This window comes from Gopherus evgoodei, chromosome 7 (assembly GCF_007399415.2).
Source record: "Gopherus evgoodei ecotype Sinaloan lineage chromosome 7, rGopEvg1_v1.p, whole genome shotgun sequence".
NCBI classification, from domain to species: Eukaryota; Metazoa; Chordata; order Testudines; family Testudinidae; genus Gopherus; species Gopherus evgoodei.
The window spans coordinates 46996089-47017106 of NC_044328.1; the positions used below are offsets into that span (position 1 = coordinate 46996089).

General features: G+C 40.2%; 1 protein-coding gene across 1 annotated transcript in view; it reads left to right on the forward strand.

Moving 5' to 3' along the window:
* The window catches only part of CTNNA3 (catenin alpha 3), a 987819-nt gene that overhangs the window by 890440 nt on the left and 76361 nt on the right, over nt 1–21018 (forward strand). The window contains 1 exon segment of the mRNA XM_030569668.1: nt 2–111. Coding sequence (XP_030425528.1) covers nt 2–111 — 110 coding nt within the window.

Consider the following 21018-nt stretch of genomic DNA (forward strand, 5'->3'; position numbering starts at 1 on the left):
CAAAAGTAAGCTTGATGCAGAGATTGAAATATGGGATGATACCAGCAATGACATCATTGTTTTGGCTAAGAGGATGTGTGTGATTATGATGGAGATGACAGACTTCACAAGGTAATTATGCAGAAAATAATCTTCAATATTTATAAGTGTTAGAGGCAGTTGTCACACTGGTAAAATGAGAAATACTAGGAGTTTACAATGCAGGTGACAAAATCTTTATAAAACTGATTGGCAAAGCTAATGAAATTGAGGTTTAAAGAATTAGATGTGAAAAGCTGAAACACCAGAAGGGATGTTCAAAGTTTTGCATTCTGTTTATCCTTGAAAGAAAAAACATGATGCTTATTTCTGTCCTAATTTTGATTAATTTTTCCCACATTTGCTCAGGGATGTTGATCCAGTTGATCCTCTTAGCATTTTAACTTCTTTTCTTTCTTGCTTGCTTTCAGTGAAAGGAATAAACTGACCTAAACTAATTTAGAGTTCTCTAGTTAGGAAATATCTCACTTTAAACTGTGAATATAGATTTACACATCTATTACTTTAGCAGCATGTACCATAGCATGCTGTTCAAAACATGCAGTACACAACAGACATGCATAAAACATGTACTGTACATTGCAAATGACCAGGGTGGCTCTAGCTTTTTTGCCGCTCCAAGCATGACAGGCAAGCTGCCGAAGCTTGCCTGTGGGAAGTCCCCAGTCCTGCGGGAAATCTCCGATCCTGTGTATTCAGTGGCTTGCCTGCAGGAGGACAGCTGGTCCCGTGGCTTCGGCATACCCACCACTGAATTGCCGCTGCATCCACGGGACCGGCAGACTTCCTGCAGGCAAGCCACCAAAGGCTGCCTGACTGCTGCCCTCGCAGGGATTGGCAGGCTGCACCCTGCGGCTTGCCGCTCCAGGCACATGCTTACTGTGCTGGTGCCTGGAGCCGTCACTGCAAATGACAAGCAAGTAGAAACTTGGACTGATGCAAATCCAGCTTCACATTTCTTTTGATTGCTTATATTGAGTCACCTTACCTCTTTGCAGTATATGTTATCCTGTATTATACAGTATAAAAATATTCTGCTTATTGCAGACAGTTTTAAAAGTAGGCATTTATCTCTGGTGGTGGTCACACTACTACACAGGGCCAGCTCCAGGCACCAGCCAAGCAAGCTTGTGCTTGGGGCAGCAGATTCTAGGGGCGGCATTCCGTCCATCCGTGCCGCCCTCTTTTTTTTTTTTTACTTTCCTTCCGGGTCTAGCCGTCCTGCACCCAGGGTTTTTGTTCATTTGTTTGTTTTGCTTTGCCTCTGGGTCCAGCCATCCTGAACCCAGGGAGTTTGGGAGTTTTTTTTGCTTTGCCTCTGGGTCCAGCAACCCTGTGCCCTTTTTAAAAATTTTTTTGTTTGGGATGGCAAAAAAGACAGAGCCGGCCCTGCTACTACATGCAACAATCTCAGTTTTAGGAATCAATTCTGTGTTGCATTGACTATACGTATATTAACATTCATTAGGCACAATGATATCAAGGGGAGGTATTGTTCATTATGTGTGTTTATTAATAAAATACTTGTGGATATGTCAAATGTTCCACCATTCCTCCTGGGAACTTCATGCCCTATATGGGTGAATACCATCAGTTACCACTGGGTTCCTGTAAGGCAAGGGGAAAATTAAAGGTACTGGGGCTAGATCCTTACCTGATGTAACTTGATTTAGTTCCATTGGGGTCAACAAAGCTGAATGAATTTACACCAGCTGAGGATCTGTCCCCAACTTGTTCCTATGGTAAGACAGTTTCTATATTTCCTCATGCCAGCACTTCTCAAATTATTCATAATTTGAAATTCCTGAAACCCAATGCATTTTAACTTATTATATAGCATATCTTGCACATGATATTTTATACCTCTATAAAATAAAAAGATGAACTGTAAAGATGGAGATATGTCATACACTTTCACAATTAAAAACTGTCATTCTGCATCTCTCTCACCAAAATACCTGAATTAATGGATTTAGAAATAGGCTCCATTAATCTATTCCCAGTTTTCTCTATGTGGCTGTCATTGATTTCAATGTGAGCCACACTTGTGTGTTCAACATCAGATTTGTGCTCTGTTGATTGCTTATTCCCATAAAAACCTCTGCCACTGAAATGGTTGGGGCATAAAACACAGAAGATAACATTACAATCTGAAAGGATTGCAGTTCAATAACTGGAAACAAATTTTTAGTGGAAAACATAATTTTCTTTACTCATAGGCCCTGCAACTACAAGCATTGGATCAGAAATCACTTGTATTCCAAAGAACAGGAGTACTTGTGACACCTTAGAGACTAACACATTTATTTCAGCATAAGCTTTCGTGGGCTACAGCTCACTTCCTTGGAGACTCTCAGAAATACTAAGAAACATGCTACAACACATAATGCACCTCATATAGCCAAAAAGATCTGAGGAAAAGCAAACAAGTTAACAGCAATTTAGGTATTTGCAGTTACTAAGCAGATCCACTACCATCTGGCTCATTTGCCCCACTCTGCCAGTGCAAAAGCAACTGGAAATCAAGCTTATACAGCTACTTGGGGATTCCCCTTGCATAAGAGGTGCTGTCAGTTGGTTGTGTGTGTGTGTGTTCTTTCAGTGTTCTGTTCAGCTCTGCACAGATAGCTGGCTTAGCAGACCTTGATAGTACCACCCAGTGTGGTGAAGTGCTGGAGGCTGGAAGGCCATTGCCTTGGTAATGCTGTTTAGGCTTGCTCAGTGCTTCTGCTCTTGGAGCGCCATTGGTATTAGTACATAGTGCAGCATAGTAATTCAGCAGGCCTCGATGCTACTCATAAAGAAAGACCACTGGCACGGTTTGGTGACAAAGGCACTTGGCCAGGGTATTGCAACTCGATGGCACAGTCCTAGCACCCAGGGCTCCATGGTTACAGGTATGCTAACACATGAATGCTCCATGCAAGGAGTGGCTCAGTCAGCACTGGTAGTTTTTTGCTGTTCCCCTAGGCCACACAAAGGGTTCAGGCAGGGTACCCTGACCTCTATAGGCTGAGGCAAACAACTGGGAATACACAACTTATACACTACTTTATGTATTTCATGACATCTGTTTGTTACCTCCCTTTGTGCCTGATATCTTGGGGAAAACATTCCTATTCATTATTTGTCAAATCATCTTATCTTGTACTAGGTTGGGATGTATTTTCTACTTGCCTCGAATATATTTACGTAAATATTGTAGTGCCTAGTACACTAGCAACAACTTTGCCAAGTTCATATACTAGACAGTGTAAGCATTTGCTTTAATACATGGCCTGACTTTGGTTTACAACCTTTGGTTCAGGCTTCAAATTTTGCACCACGCCCAGAGCAAATGCTTACACTGTCTAGTATATCTCCCTTTCCTCTCCATCTCACCTTCTCTCTCCTAAAATAGGCACTTAGGTAACTCAGAGCTGCCATACACCTGGCACCCAGTGTGGTACATTGCCAGCGGGAGCAGCTGTGGCCTTAACATTGCTACATTACATCTGTTCGTTCGCTCTGAGAACAGTGCCTTGAGACCATAAATAGTTGAGCACAACTTAGAACAAGAGCTCCAGCATAGCTGAAGATCTGGCCCATAGTGTGTAGACTGTGCAGATGTTACTAAACTGCAGTTTTTAGTAGGTACATATTTTTCTTTAGGTCTTTTACTCTTAGATTATAGTTGAAGAATGCAGGTGGTTATTCTGTTTGATTCCTAGTCATGTGCAGAATGTTTTCCTGTATTATTTCATTTTTTTTCTTATTAACCTGCATTTGAACACTTTCAGTGATAGTGCCCACCTTTTTGATTTGTTCTTGAAAGTTGCCAGATTTACTGTCCCAGAAAGTGAAATCCTGTAGGTATGCAAAGAATAAGTGGACTCATTATTGAAGGAAGGGTGGATCTATCCCTTCATGCTACAACTTGTGGTTTCAGAGATGGCAAAGAGCAAATATGTAATGCTGAGGGACACCAGTTTCCTCCCAACGCCACATGAAAATCTGATGGTAGAAATTATGATAGTCAAGTCATGCACTGGTTGGATTCATGGTTGGTACTCCCAGCCTGTGATTTAAAAGTTGGACTTGGAAGGAATAAAAGATTCAAATGTCTATTTGTTTCATCAGAAATTACTCAGATAAATTGTGAATTTGCTTGTCTGTCCAGTTGGTGTCTAAGCTGGTTTCTCGTTTCCTCCAAATGTGTTACTTTGAACTAATTTTTATTTAATCTCATTGAATGCATCACAGCTTTAGTCTCTGAAGGTCACCCTTCAGTATTAGTCTGTTCTAGTGTGTATATGTTATCCTTCACATTTTGTAACAATAATACATTTAAACCTAAAACTAAATTATTATTGGCCTCAAAAATGATGACTCATGGAGAACTCTCATTTAAATCAGTGGGGAATTATGTCTTGCATAAATAGTTGATATTTATGTCTCAAGGTTTAACAAAATCTTTTATTCCTGATTCTTTTTTCTGTAGAACATTCATTGTAAAGGAATTTCCTTAACCTAGTGGTCATTCAGTTAATGATCATTTCCTTGCTCATGGTCTGTGGCTAGGTGTTAGTCCATACTGCGGTAATTTTATCTAAGATATATTTTTCCAATTTTATTGAAACTTTTTATATGAAACACCATCTATTGACTTACTGAAACCCAAGTATAAACTAATATAATAGTACTACCTGCCCTCAGACATCAACCTGGGCAATTCTGTCATAGAAAACTGCTATATATGATTGACATAAAGTAGCTGATCAAGGTGGGAAGACACGCTGGACATTGAAGCAACTCTTTCTGGTGCTAACAGGTGATTACTGTGCTACATACATGGATATTAAACCCCACACTGTTTATTATTTTGATTTTTGCATGTTTAAATATGTTTTAAAATACATATTATTTGGGGCCAACATCAGTCACAGGTTCCCTGCGCTATGAATGTGGATAGTTTGGAAGCTAGGCATATGTGTCCTGAATCACTGACCCTCTAGTGGCCTAGGTTCAGCAGACTTGATGCTACTGTACAGATAACATCTGAAGTAGTCAATGCCATCCCCCCCCCCCCCCCTTGTGTTTGCTTGAAGGTTACGGCTGCTGGAAAAAATGTGGTAGAAATTTTTACCAGAGTTTCTTTAACAGCATCTCAGGGTCAATGTTAGTTTCTTTGAGAATGGTTGGAAGTAAACAAAGTACATAAGAGAAAAATTAATCACTGTACCTGCTCAGCTTCAAAAAACACCAGGTAGAAGTAGAAAATAAATGAAAATTGCTTTTGGAACCTGATGGAGCTTTCCAGCCATGTGTTCAACCTACAACCATAACCTTGCACCCTCACTTCTCTCTTTTGGTGAAACATTTTTTAAATTACATATATTTCCACCTCTAATACTCTTTTCAACAGATTCTCTTCCATACCACATCATACATCAAGTTGCACTAAGTTATTGCTTAATATATGTTTTGAGACAGAATGAGAAATCCATCCTTTGTGAATGTTTGCATTAGAAAATCACCCCTCCTGCCCCTTTTCTTCTCTTCAGCCACTGATAGACTGGTTACAACAGTTTACATGCAAAGATACTACACCTCTACCCCGATATAACGTGGTCCTCAGGAGACCAAAACAATCTCATTGCATTATAGGTGAGACCATGTATATCAAACTTGCTTTGCACCCCCCTCCATTCCTTGTTCCCTGGACTTCTCCCTCCAGAGACCCCCATCTCTACTCACTCCAGGATCCCACCCCCACCCAACCCCCCTGTCCCCTGACTGCTCCGACCCCTATCCACCCCTCCCTGCCCCCTGACAGGCACTCAATGGCCCCAGTCCAGCTCCACCCTGGCAGCTCCCAGCCATGGCGCTCCACTTCCCGCCATCGATGAGTGTGGAGAGGTTGGGGAAAGGATGACCCCTCAGGGTCACCTGTGGTGGGAAGTGAAGTGATGCAGCCCCAGCCTGCTTTGCTTTCCTTGCTTCGGCCCCAGCCATTTTGCTGGGGGGCAGCTGGGGAAAGGTCCTGCACTCACCTGCCTGGCAGGAAGTGGAGTGCCACGGCTGGGACTGGGCTTCTCCACTTCCCGCCACCGGTGAGTGCAGGGAGGTTGGGGAAAGGATGCGCTCCGCACTCACCGGTGGCAGGAAGTGGAGCAACGCAGCCCAGCCCGCTCCACTCTGCCACCTGCCTGCCATGGTGCTGCCGCTTCCCGCCGCAGTTGAGTGCAGGGAAGTTGGGAATGGACGTGCCCTGTACTCACCTGCGGCGGGAAGCGGAGCGCTGTGGCTAGGAGCTGGTGGAGTGGAGCGGGCTGGGGCCAGGCTGCTCCACTTCCACTGCTGCTAGTGAGTGCGGGGGGATCCCTTCCCCCAGGCCCCCTCCCCCGAGCGATATGTCTGGGGCCGGGCTGAGGGAAGCAGAACGGGCCCCAAAAGTGCCCTCTCACAGCTCCTTCCCCCCAGACCCTGGGGGGGAGCCCCTGACTGCCCCTGACACCCTCTTCCCCTTATCAAACCTCTCAGTCCTGACCTGGTCTGACACCCTTAACACACTGCTCAGAGCAGCATGTCAGAGCTTTACCATGTTGTATGCGAACCCGCATTCTGTCAGGTCATGTTATATCGGGGTAGAGGTGTACCTCTCAGGCAATGCTTCCTAAACTAATGAGTACTAATGTTAATGTTAATCTAGTATTATTTTAGGCAAGTCAGTTCACCTTTCTGCATAGGTGCTGGAAATAAGGGTGCTGGGGGTGCTTCTGCATCCCCTAGCTTGAAGTGGTTTCCATTATATATGGGGTTTACAGTTTGGTTTAATGGCTTTCAGCATCCCCAGCCCCACTATAAAAATTGTTTCAGCACCCCTGCCTTTCTGGGCCTCAGATTCCCCATCTGTAAAGTGGAGATAATGATACTTCCTTTGTTAAGCACTTTGATATTTACTCATGAAAAGTCCTATATCAGGGCTAGTTATTATTGAGTTCATTTATTACATATTTTCTGTATCATTGTTATAATTTAAAAAATGGTTTCTCATGTTATAACACCAGTTCAAGTTGTTGTTGTTTATTATTCTCTGAATGGCCCAAAGTATGCTAGGTCCCATACAAAAAGATTATAAAATGATGTTTCCTGACCCCTGCTCCTCATAAAAGAGGTTGGCGAACCAGAGCTCAGAATCCATCATTGTGTGCTGAATGTGGTAGATACTGAATTAATATTATACACACCGACAGAACTCAGTTATATCTAAGATGGAGATGAATTTCCCGAAGTCTGTAATTCAAAAAGCTACCATGTTATGGGACCCAGCTACAAAAGTTAGCAGCCAATAAAGTTAAAACATTGTTTAGACCTGACTTGTGGACATAATCATGTTTTACCATGTTAATAGGCTCAGTATAAGAATCTGAATAGAATGGAAGAGACTAGAGCAGAACTCTGTGCTGTACACAAGACTTGTTGGAATTTTTAGGGGGAATTGGCATTGTTAGGTGTAGCTGGACACATTTATTGGGACAAGAACTGTTCTGGAGAGAAAGCATTTCTGCTGTGGATTGTTCTTTCAGCACAGAATCTTGGCCTCTGAACTAAGCCGGTCACCCTTGAACAAAAGAGATATTGTAATGGTTTGGCAGTGGAGTAAATACATTTTTATGGAACATGGGATTCTGAAGCCTTTGTAATCAAGTAGACTGGGCTATAGCTGGCTGATATGACAGAGTTGTCCTAAGAAAAAATTGCAACAGCTTTTAAAGTAAATGATTCACAGATGTGTTCTGCTTTTTCAAGTAATATTTTTTCTCAAAGCCATATTCTGAGGGAACTGAATATGTTGCAAATAAATAGGCTTGGATACGTTATTGATTCTATGTCCTGTGTCCATTCATTTTTCTTCCAATAAGGAAATAACTCACTTCTTGAGTCCAAACGATTCTGACCATTCCAAAGTTATGACTGTCATAACATTTTTCCCAGATTTGGACCTTAGCGTCCAAAATATGGATGTTAGCATGAAAACCTCCAAGCTTAGTTACCAGCTTGGACCTGGTAAAGCTGCCACCACCCAAAAAATTAGAGTGTTTTGGGGCACTCTGGTCCCCCCAAAAACCTTCCCTGGGGACCCCAAAGACCAAATTCCTTGAGTCTTACAACAAAGGGGAATAAACCATTTCCCCCCCCTTCTCCCTTCCAGGTGTTCCCTCCCTGGGTTCCTGGAGAGATACACAGAAGCAAGCTCCGTGAATCTAAACAGAGGGACTCCACCCTCCCCGTTTCCAGTCCTGGAAACACAAGTACTTCCCTCTTCCCCCAGAGGGTATGCAAAGTCAAGCGTAGTAAATCTAACACAAAGAGATTTTCCCCCTGACTTCTTCCTCCCACCAATTCCCTGGTGAGTTGCAGACTTAATTCCCTGGAATTCCCACTAAAGAAAAACTCCAACAGGTCTAAAAAAGAAAGCTTTATAAGAAGAAAGAAAAATACATAAAATGGTCTCTCTGTATTAAGGTGACAAATACAGGGTCAATTGCTTAAAAGAAATATGAATAAACAGCCTTATCCACAAAGAATACAATTTAACACATTTCAGCAACTACACACATGTAAATACAAAAAACAAACACTATAACTTACTGTCTTATCTCTTTGTACTTACAACTGGGAAACAGAAGATTAGAAAGGCAGGAGACAGAAAGATCACTCTCAGAGCCAAGAGGGTCAGACACAAGCCAAAGAACAAAGAACTCACACACAACTTCCCTCCACCCAGATTTGAAAAAGTCTTGTTTCCTGATTGGTCCTCTGGTCAGGTGTTTCAGGTTACTGGTGTTACCCCTTTACAGGTAAAGAACATTAACCCTTAGCTATCTGTTTATGACAATGACAATTGGTAAGGAATTTTTCAATGACTTTTTATAATTGTTTTCTTTCACTCACTTGTCCCTAGATGTAGGGCTGAATTGTACTTTTAAAGCACCTACCTGCATTAGGAGAAGTGTGGAGATGTACTCCAGAAGAAACATTTTGTCTACTGGCAAATCCTGACAATCAGAGGTGATGAGCCTACTGTTATGCCCCTTTACAAGATGCAGCATATTACTCGCTGGATGGCAGTCCCATGGGTGTGATTGATACACATACACACACACAAAACCAGACATATCTGGCTTGGGGAGGGCTGGTATAAACCTGAGGAATGAAGAAGTGTAGCAGTGTGTACATGTGATGGCTGACCTCCACAGAACAGGGACTGAATTAAGGTCCTCTTTAACAGCTCACATCCTCTGTGGATCAGCATAGAGGGAGACCTATAACACAGTCTCATTAGTGGGTTATACATGCTTCTCCTACGGCAGGCAAAATGTTCCCCCTGGGGAGAGAGTGAGTGTACACAAGGGAGTGGTGTGTAGGTGTACACACACACACACACACACACACACACACACACACACACACACACACACACACACACACACACACACACACACAGACATGCTTCCAGAACATTTTTTGTTAGTTTCTTTTTTTACCCTCTCATTTTACATGTCTATTAGAACCACTGTAGAGAACCTAAGAATAATATAGCTTTCATTTTTGAGAGGAACATTATTTCATCATTTGGTCAATCATTATTGTGCTCTGCTCCTACTATTTGTTGTCTTGCCATATATAGTAAGAAATTAGCCTATCTACTGCATTAGTTTTAATAACATTCTGGAAAAAATATTCAAATTTCACTTCTGGTTGGCTAAAAAGGCCACATGAAAAATTACTCTTTTTTTTATTGATCTTTTCAAAGCGTTAGAGTAAATGAGAACTTCCCCCCCCCCCAGCAAACTTTCAATCAGGAAGATATTTATCAATGTGTGAAGAGAAGTTTCTTTTCGCTGAAATAAAAGGATATATGTCTGACTGAGGTATTGCTAATAGGGAACGCTACACTGTGATTTTTTATGAATTCCAATTGGGATAATAGTAAAACAGAGCTCACTTTTTAGGTGGAGAGGGAAGCCCTGCAGGATCAAGGTTAAGATTAGTATTGCTAGGGGGAGCCCATCCCTTACTGTTTAAATCCAGTTAGGCACAGGGAAAGATCACCCATGAATGAAGGCGACAAGGAGGTCTAAATGCAAGGGTTCCACTGCATTAAGGGAGGCCAGCATCTGACTGAGTGCTCAGAAGGAATGCTATAAAGTATGCATCAAACATAGCCAAAACACTTCCATAGTCATCTTTGTGACTGTCTTCAGTAAAGGTAAAAGATTTGCTCTGCCTGCTTCCCCATAGCATAAATTAAAGAGGATATCAGTATATCTTCAGTTTCCATATAAAGTTTTGCAGCAATTTGAAACCTTGCAAAATACTGCTTCCGGCCTGTCCGTTCTGTAGGTTTATCAAAACTGAAGTTCTCTGGGGGCATTGAAGAGTGGCATGTTGATGAGATCGATTCTGCAACCTTTGTTGCTTTGTTCCATATGTTTGCAGCCTTTGTTATTTCTTTCCTTCTGTTTCTGTTCTTCTCTGGCACTAGTTGACTTCTGACTCAAGAGCAGATGTCACAGTCATCTCCAATGGGACTTGCAATCACCTTCTAACCCTCTCACAACTGAAATAATGTGACTCAGCCTGGAGAGAGTGTGGAATCTCAATCAATGGAAATTTTTAAGAGCAAGTTAGAGAAACACCTCTCAGGGATGGGCTAGATAATACTTAGTCCTTTCGTGAATGCAGGGGAATGGACTAGATGACCTCTTGAGGTCTCTTCCAGTCCTATGATTCTATGATTATCCCTAGAGGTATTCTAAGCTGTATGGGCCAGTTCAATGCAGGCACAATTATGAAGACAAAAGCTCTGTATACAAAGTATATGTGATCAAAAACAAACAGTCTTCTCAGCCTCAGTGTTGCAGTCATGATGAGCCTACTGAGAAAAGTGGAAGAACGCAATGGAATATTTGGTGAAATTCAACTTTTGAAAGTAGATCCAGTATAAATAACCTTAAGAGGGACCATGTTGAACCATATGGTATACATACACTTTGCAGGATTCCTATCCCATTACTTCATGAAGAGGTACAGAATTAAAGAGAATAGAGAGGATTGGCATAATTGAGAAAATATCTAATCTAATAGCCTGATATGTCCCAGTGGGAACAGTTACTAAGAAATATAGAAAAAATACATATCTGTATGGGTTGAAAAGACTTAATGAAGCAGTTGTGAGAGAAAAATGTATCCTCCTAAAATTGGTTGACTTCGTCCTCAAAGTGAAATGACTTACAGTATTCTCCAAGCTGGATACCTTGAGTGCATTTGGGAAATTTTGCTTTTTAAGATTGCCTTTTGGGACTACCAGTGTACTTGAAATTTTTCAAAGAAAGATAGCAAAGTTGTTAACAAATACAAATGGAGTTGTAGTTTTCATGGACAATATTTTAACATATGGGTCTTCAATGGGAAGAACACAACATCTCCCAGTTATATTAGGGCCAGCTGGCCTATGTATTTAAAGAACTTTAAGGTAGTAACAAGAGACTACTGTCTGGTAGATGGACAACCAAGCGAATCATGATTAAAGGTGACTGCATCGTCATTCCGAACAAAATGAGAGGAGAAATCCTCAATCTTATCCATGAAGGTCATTGAGGTTTAATTAAATGCCCTGAAGAGACCAATCAGTCAGTATGGTGCCCAGGATGAGCAAAAACATAAACAATAAAGTATCTGAATGTGAATACTGCAGAGCTGACAGACCAACACAAAGAACCTTAATAACAGCACCTCTATCAGACAGACCTCAGAGAAGACCAACTGCAGATTTATGCCAATTCAGACTTCATTACCTGGTCACAATGAACTATTTTTTGAGGGTATGTAGAAACAATGTACTGGAAAGGCATAAGATGTCACAATTTTAACCAGAAACTGAAGTGTGCTTATTTTGGTTTTCCAGAACATCTGATGGTAGAAAATGAATCGCAATTCACTGCAGCAGAATCTGAGTCACTCCGAATGAAATATGATTTTGATCATATTACTAGCAGAACCACATTACCTGCAAGTGAATGGAGAGGCTGAGAGAGCTGTACAGGCAGCCAAGAAAATCCTACCAGAGGAAGATCCATTCCTTGCTTTTCTGAGCTACAATTCAACACCGATAGCAGCTATTGGATATAATCCAGTACAACTACTGGGGAGAACACTATTCAGAGCAATTATTCCAACTATGGAAAAGAACCTATCTCCAAAGTAGCCGTACATGAAGAAAAACTAGCCAAATTGGATAAAAAGACAAAAAAAGCTTATGAACACTTTACAAAAGACATCACTCAGTTAGAGAGCTGCCAGGTGTAGATACTGATGACTGTATTTGTGCCAAAGAGGAAGAAGAAAAAGCATGGACAGCTTCAGCTGTTGTACATAACAAATATTTAGTGTCCAGATCATATATGATCGAGACCAACAGTGGAGAGTTCAGCAGAAACCATCGACATCTACAGTTTGTTCCTCAGAAATCACATCAACGGAGCAAACTTCACAGGTGGCAGATGCAGAAGAAGGAGAAAATTCAAAGATTCCAAACTGATCACAGTCAGTCATTGCAACTAATGGACAGCCAGATGACAAGTTATGATACATGCAGATCATGTAATTATAAAACCAGTATGATTCAGAGACTATTAACAAGCTGATCTGTTCTTAACCTCAAAGACAGTGTGATAGTTATAAATGGTAGGAATGTAGAATGTAAAGGGGGAGAAGCAATGGAATGCTACACTGTATTATAGTATTCAGCCACGAGGTGGCGATGTGTAACATATCTTTTTTAAACTAACCTCAACCTTACCTGGCAATATATTAAAGGACCTTACAGAAGACATTTCTGGAGTATCTCTCTGAGGGCTGGTCTACACTACGGGGGGAAATCGATCTAAGATACGCAACTTCAGCTATGTGAATAACGTAGCTGAAGTCGAAGTATCTTAGATCGAATTACCTACTGTCCTCACGGCGTGGGATCAATGTCCACAGCTCTCCCTGTCGACTCTGCTACCGCCATTCGGGTTGGTGGAGTTCCGGGATCAATAGGAGCTCGTTCAGGGATCGATATATCGCGTCTAGATGAGATGCGATATATCGATCCCCGAGAAATCGATCACTACTTGCCAATACGGCAGGTAGTGAAGACGTAGCCTGAGAAAGAAGCTCTGTACTCAGTCCATATCTGATACAGAAGCCTGACCTGATAGTAGCAGACCTGCAGCCTGCCATGTGCAAGGTGTATGTGACACTCCCTATGCAGAGCATGTACCCCTAAGAAAGAGGGGTTTGTGGATGTGCCTGAGAGGACCTGATCCAGTAACTGTGAATCCATGTATGTGGCCTGCATAGGTGCCATGGCCATTATTCCATGCCAGCATCTGCAGTAGGTCTGTAGTTGGGCTGCAGAGCTGCCCACTGCCCTGCCCTGCCTGTGGGTCAGGAGTGGATTCCATCTTCCACATCGTTCACTGTATGAATCCCATTTATTTGGTATGATGAGTATGATGGATAAATTTTTCCACATCACAATTTGAAGAGATAAAAACTGCTTGTATAGGTTTGCTTAAGATATATGTAGGGATTCCTAGTTGAAATAATGTAACAGTTTAAAAGGATATATAAATATCTGCAACCTGTCCAAATGACCCATCTCACATTTACTCTTGACAATTAAAATTGGTTAATAAAATACGGTTAATACTGAGGTTGACCCAGTATAAAAGACTGGAACAAGAGGCAATACCTGTTGTTTGTTCAAAAGTAAACCTAGGGAGATTGTCTCTTGAAGAATTCTAGTCTGAGATATTACTGCAACTGTAGTCCTTAGGGTAATCCTAAATCTAATTCTTACCATGACCACAAACTCTAGTTCTAGCCCAAACATTAGCCCATTTGTAAACCTTAATTTTATTCCTAGTCTAATCCAAACCCAAATTCCTAATCCTAGCTCATCTTTATGCCCAATCCTAACCATAGCCCTAACCTTAACCCAGCAGTAGCCTCCTATCTCTAGTCTAATTTCTGGTAAAATTGCTTGTGTAAAACCCATTTTATTTGGCAAAAATCTGTAAACATCTAATGGATGAAAGGACTACTTAATTAAATTAATGGATAAAGGAAAGTGTGTGTGTAATGTGCTCTGGAAAAGCATTTGATCCACAATTACAAATTCAAAATATCATACTTGAAACATAAATTATAATTTGCTTGGGATGAGAGCTGTGTCATGTGGACTGTTGGAAGGACCATTTAAAAATAGAAAAGCAAATAAAAGCAAATGTATACAGTTAGGTCAATGTTATTTGACACGTTCATTAATTATCTGGAAAACAGGGTAAACAGCACATTAATTAAATGTGCAGACAATACTAAATTGGGAAGGATTGTTAACACTAATGAGAACAGATAAAGAATAGAAAAGGACTTAACATAATTATAAATATTTGAATAAAATAGCAAAATGTGTTACAGCCTGGAAAATGCAAGGTAATACAGGGGACAATAATCCAAAACACAGAGAGTTGGGGTGCTGAGATACTCAGAAATCTGTAAGGCTGTATGGTTATAGCAACGTAGGTGAGTTTGACATGCACAGTGATAACAAAAAAGCTAGAATGATAGGTTTTATGATAGATCTGCATAGACATCATGTTATGGAGCACAAGTAGCCCTTCTCTCTCAATGAAGCACTGGCCAGTACCTACAATGAATGCTGTGTTATGTTCTGAATGCTTCAGTAATGAAACCCTCATGAGCCAGCCCAGTTCTGTCTTTTTTCCTACTGTCCCAGCTTGTGCAGCCATTGCTTATTATGATCTGTCTCTCTGAGTCAAGTATACAGTGTTGTTATAGCCGTGTTGGTCCCAGGATATTGGGGAGACAGAGTAGCTGAGGTAATATCTTTTATTGGGCCAACTTCTATTGGTAAGAGAGAAAAGGTTTTGAGCTACACAGAGCTCTTCTACCACACCCAAAGAGTTCTGTGTAGCTTGAAATCTTCTTTCTCTTATCAACACAAGTTGGTCTAATAAAAGATATTACCTCACCTACCTTGTGTCTCTTAAGAAGGGATTGTAAATCAAAATTTCCTTTCAAAATGTGTAAATAGATTGGCTTGGTCTCAACAGCTAAACGACATGCTGTAATGAGGAGGTGAGGTGAGAAGAATGGTGAATATGATCTCATAAAATGTTTTCTTTTCTACAGATAAACAAGGCATGTTAAATGGCCATGTGCCAATAGAGTGAACAGCTATAGAACAAAGTCATGACAGTTTATGACAGATCTGCATAGACACCATGTAATGGAGCACAAGTTGCATTCTCTCTCTATAAAACACTGACCAGTACCTACCATGAATGCTTTATTATGTTCTGAATGCTTCAGTAATGAAACCCTCATGAGCCAGCCCACATTAATAACCAAAGCGACTGCATACTCTTATTGTTGTAACCTGAGTTACATTTTTATTTCCTTAGCAACATTACTATGGATAAATATGACTAATCTATGTATAACTACAATCAGCATATGGATTTTAGCCATCAGTTGCAAATTGAGCACAGGTATCAAATTATATATGTTTTTGTAATGAAAATAGTAAAATTAAGGTGGGATGAGAGTTTTATATGTATGCTTAGAGCATAGAAGAAGTCATAAGAGGACTAGTTTATTCAAAAACTAATGGTTCTTGAATAAACTAGTGGTTTATTCAAGAACCACTCTCAGTGGTTGTATTAGCTTGCATAGGTTACCTGTTGGGGCTTATTATTGGAAAGTTCATTTCTAAAGCTGGCTTTGCTTTTTTTTGAATCTGCATTTTACACTCCTCAATCTTTCAATCCCTCACACTCTTTTGTGTACCTTTCCTATCATCAGTACTGTTTGCTTTAACCAAATTCCATTTAGAAACCTTTTTCTGAAATCCAATAAGTAACCTCTATATTCTGCACATACCATTTTCGCCATTTTTTCCCAGGTACCCAGTCCCATTTTGTGTTTCCTTGTAAAATTGGGGAGGAGAGGGGGAGAATGCATCATATGAAACAAAACTCTTTTATGGCTCTGGCAATCTCCTCAGTTTTGCCAATGAATATCAATTAACTTTTTCATAATTCAGAATAGAATGAAAAATCACTGATGTTGGACACATTCCTCTTCTCTCCCTTCCCTCACTCCTGATCCTTTCTCTGGATTGTTCACATCTTTTAGGAGGGAAGATCAAAAATAAATATCTATGGGCTATGTTATGGCTTCTTAGCCACATCCCACAGAGGATGCAGCACTGGGTATCCTTAAATGTATTCTGGCTAACGTAGTGTAAGGCGCTCTTGAGGCCCTGGGAAGCTCATGCTAGAGCAGAGCTATACCACCACTGACCTGCACTCACTGTGCCTTTTTCTCTAGTGTAGAAAGAGAGGGAAGCTTTTGGAAAGATTAATGCTTCTGTTCCAACATGTCCCACCACTCCTTGCATTCAGGGAGAGCAAGCGTTGGGACTGTGGCTGGCCCCTTTGCCAGGAATCAAGTTGGAGAAGGTTAAATTTCTCTCCTTGAACTTTCCCACTGGCCCAGCCATAATTTGAGTGTGTGTGTGTGTGTGTGTGTGTGTGTGTGTGTGTGTGTGTGTGTATGTGTGTACATTTATATAAATAATATGTATTTGTCTGTACATTTAATATATATGTATATGCATTTAACCTCTTTCCTATTCTTTCTTCTTCCTCTTTGCTCTTGGAAGTGTGGCGAATTCACAGCTAGATTATTTATTTCAAAATTGAAAACTCTTTCTGTGGATTTGTGCACCTTCTATTTCTTTCCAGGTACCTAAATGCAAATTAAAATACTACATTTTTAGGTTAGTTTAATGGGTCAGATTTAGTTCCTTGATAAAATAAAAGATAATAATCTATGCCTCTGCCAGGTCTTTTAATTCTTCCCATTTAATATTTCTACTCCAGCCTTTATTTAAAAAAATCTTGTTCAAACTCTAGTAAACTGTTTTATTATTTTATAAAAAACCCTTAATATCATTCAGCTTTTTCTTTACTATACTAATAATGATGTTGTTGGGTACCTAGATCTCTTTTTTACATCCTTCCAGCTTCTTCCCCCTACATGCTTCTCATTTTGTGATGACAAAATATATAAAAGGTCACTACCCTGGGAAACACTGTGATGTCTCTAAATATTCTAATGTGACTAAAGCTAGGTGAAATTTTTCAGATGAATAGTTTACTTACCAAAATATGCAGTTTTGGTCAACCTGAAACTATTCATGAATTTGACTCCCCTGTATTTTTTAGGATCAGGTTCAGAAAACCACATGTGCCTCTTTCCCGCTTTATAACCTTTATTTCAGTGGTTCAGAAATTTGCCTGGGACACCGAAGACCCAGGTTTGTATCTCTGGACAGGGTATCCAGACAGCAAGTGTGAAAAATCGGGGGCGGAAGGGGGTTATATGTACCTATATAAGAAAAATCCTCAAATATTGGGACTGTCCCCATAAAATAGGGACATCTGGTCACCCTAATTCTGGAGCAGGGATTTAAACTCAAATCTCCTTACCCAGGTGAGCATCATAACCACCAGGCTATAGGTTATTTTGGGGTGGATTGCTCTCAATCTCTCCTGTTGAAGCTGTTTCATGTTGTATAAATACATAAATATTCATTGGGCTAAAGAGAGACAGAACAAAAATGACTCTATAGCCTAGTGATTAAGGCATTCGCCTGGGAGATAGAGGAGATGTGGATTCAAATCCCTCTGCTGAATCAGACAGAAAGAACATATAAATCCACATCTTCTACCACCCAAGTGAGTGCCTTAAACACCAGGCTATAAAGTCTTTTTCTCTCCCTCTCAGAAAGAGTAAACTGTAATAAAGAGGCATATTCAAGCTTCACAGATGGTGCATTCTTGCAGAGATGTTAGCAAACAATGTCTTAAAAGACGAGTGCTTCAGGTAGGTATGTTCAGGAGGAGTCATTGGGAGATGGAGTGACAAAGAAAAGGGGCCAAAAAAAAATCAAATCTTAAATTTTAGACGTAAGACCAGAATTTCAGCCTAGCCTCCTTTAGTAGTTATATTTGCACTGATTTCATTGCCAGGGCAAAAATATGGATGTAATAGTGCTCCCGTGAAAAGAAGGCCATTGCTAAAAAAAATTGGGGCAGAATGTGTTTATTTTTCTTTTAAAATTGTGATGCTTAATTATCCTTTGCACAATGTTGTTGTTGCTAGTTTTCTGCTGTACTGTGCAAAGCCACTTGTGAATCATATTTGTTTATGAAACAGAATGCCTCTTAGTTGTATGACTTGTGAAACAAAATGCCTCTCATCATTAGTACAGCTGCATATTCTCTTTCTGAAAATGGGTTTATAAATTTAAGGCCAGGAAAATGTATTCCATTTTACATAATTACCCCCTTGGAGTTTGCTATTTCCATATATTGTAAGTACACTGCTTATAATGACATGTTTGACTAATACTTCATATACAGATGAACAAATAGCATACATAAAAATAAGAGCAATACATTATGCATGGAAGCACTTTTAAAAGAATTGTTTAAAAGCCTTCCAGCTCAGTAAAAGAGCAACCAGTGCCTCCTTCAGAATATTTCCTATAGTAAATAACAAACATTTCCTATTTCCACCTCTTTCCTTTTCCTACTCACTTATTTGTTGAATGTCTGTGACTAAGGGCATGTTTATGGGACAGCAGAGTGCACCAGAGACTGTAATTTGTAAGACTTTCTGATGTGGGGTGCTTTACCTGTCCCATACAGCCCTGTTGGCGTGCTCTATAAACTGCGTGGTATCTGTGTTAGTCTGTATCAGAAAAGCAACGAGGAGACCTGGCACCTTAGAGACTAATAAATTTATTTGGGCATAAGCTTTTGTGGGCTAGAACCAACTTCATCAGATGCATGGAGTGGAAAATACAGGAGCAGGTATAAATACATGAAAAGATGGGAGTTGCCTTACCAAGTATCAATTCAATTGATAGCAGGATAGCAAGGGAGGAAAAATAACTTTTGAAGTGGCAATGAGAGTGACCCATTTCAGACAGTTGACAAGAAGTTGAGAGTAACAGTAGGGGGAAATTAGTACTGGGAGTGGTTGGGTCATTATAAAACCTAAACTTAATTTCCCCAATTTCCTTGTTTTTTCTGTAAACTGTGTCTACGCTACGTACCACCAGTGTACCTGTATGTGCACCTACAAAGCAATGCTAAAAATAGCAGTGTGTAGACAGAGAGCCATGGCTTGGGCGAGAAGAGCAGAGAGCACCTTTTAGGTGGGTCTTTACTCGCGTAAGCCAGACCTCACCAGCTACAGTGCTATTTATACCCAATCAGGGGAGCTACACTCAACACACTACTGAAAGAAACATGCAGTGTAGCAGGATCCTATGAAGTATCTAGTTTGCAAGGCAGGACTAAGTTTATGCAAACTAGGTACCTTTTAGAGTGTGCCAGCAAATTGTATATGGGTAAGTTAAAGCACAGCATGTTAGTGCACTTTAGAAATCACACTAGAGTTGCCAGGCATACAGTTTTCATTAAATACAAATGTAACTTTAATATTAAAGTAGGCCTGCTCTGTAAATCATATTGCATTATTTTCATTCCTGATGTTGATGATTTTTAAGCACCAATAGAGCAAACTGCATATTCATATGTAAAATTCACAGTTTACCATGTGAAATTCACTCGCCTGTTACAGAGCTAAACAATTTAGAATTTATTTATATGAGCATTTGATCACTGGCATTAAAACTTACCTTTTTAAAGTATTCATTCTAGTAAAACTTGAATATTTATGATAAACACAAATCTTGGGAGATCCCAAGGTCAGATCTTGGGAAGCAGCCCCCCAACCTGAAGCAAATAGTCGCCAGCAACCACTCATCAAAAACGCTAACCCAGAAACCTATCCTTACAACAAAGCCCATTGCCAATTCTGTCCACGTATCTATTGAGGGGACACCATCATAAGACCTAATCACATCATCCACACTATCAGAGGTCGTTCACCTGCACATTCACCAATGTGATATATGCCATCATGTGCCAGCAATGCCCCTCTGCCATATACATTGGCCAAACTGGACAGTCTCTACGCAAAAGAATAAATGGACACAAATCAGACATCAAGAATTATAACATTAAAAAAAACAGCCGGAGAACCCTTCAACCTCGCTGGTCACTCGATTACAGATCTCAAAGTCTCAATACGCCAACAAAAAAACTTCAAAAACAGACTCCAATGAGAAACTGCAGAATTGAAGACACCTTTAAATCAGGCTTGAATAAAGACTGGGAGTGGATGGGTCATTACACAAAGTAAAACTGTTTTTATGCTATTTTTCCCCTTACTGTTACTCATACCTTCTTGTCAGTGGTTGGAAATGGGCCATCCTGATTATCAGTACAAAAGCTTTTCTTCTGCTGCTGATAATAGCTCACCTAATAGCTCACCTTAATTAATTTCCCTTATTACAGTTGGTATGGCAACACCCATTTTTTCATGTTCTCTGTGTATATATATTTTCCTACTGTATCTTCCACTGCATGCATCCGATTAAGTGGGTTTTAGTCCACGAAAGCTTATGCTCAAATAAATGTGTTAGTCTCTAAGATGCCACAAGTACTCCTCATTCTTTTTGCTGATACAGACTAACATGGCTACCGCTCTGAAACAAAAAAGTTTGCAAATTTGGTCAAGTAGAAATTGGATTTCCAACATAATGGCTTTACAATAATTTTGTGCACAGATTACTCAGCTTTGTGTAGGCACATCAGATTAAAAACAGTAGTTTCTTGTGAGAATAATGGCAAAAATATCAGTGTTTGTCTCTAGTAACATTCCATAGTTGTATTAAATGACCTAATCATATACTCTACAGATTTAAACTTAGTTTCAATT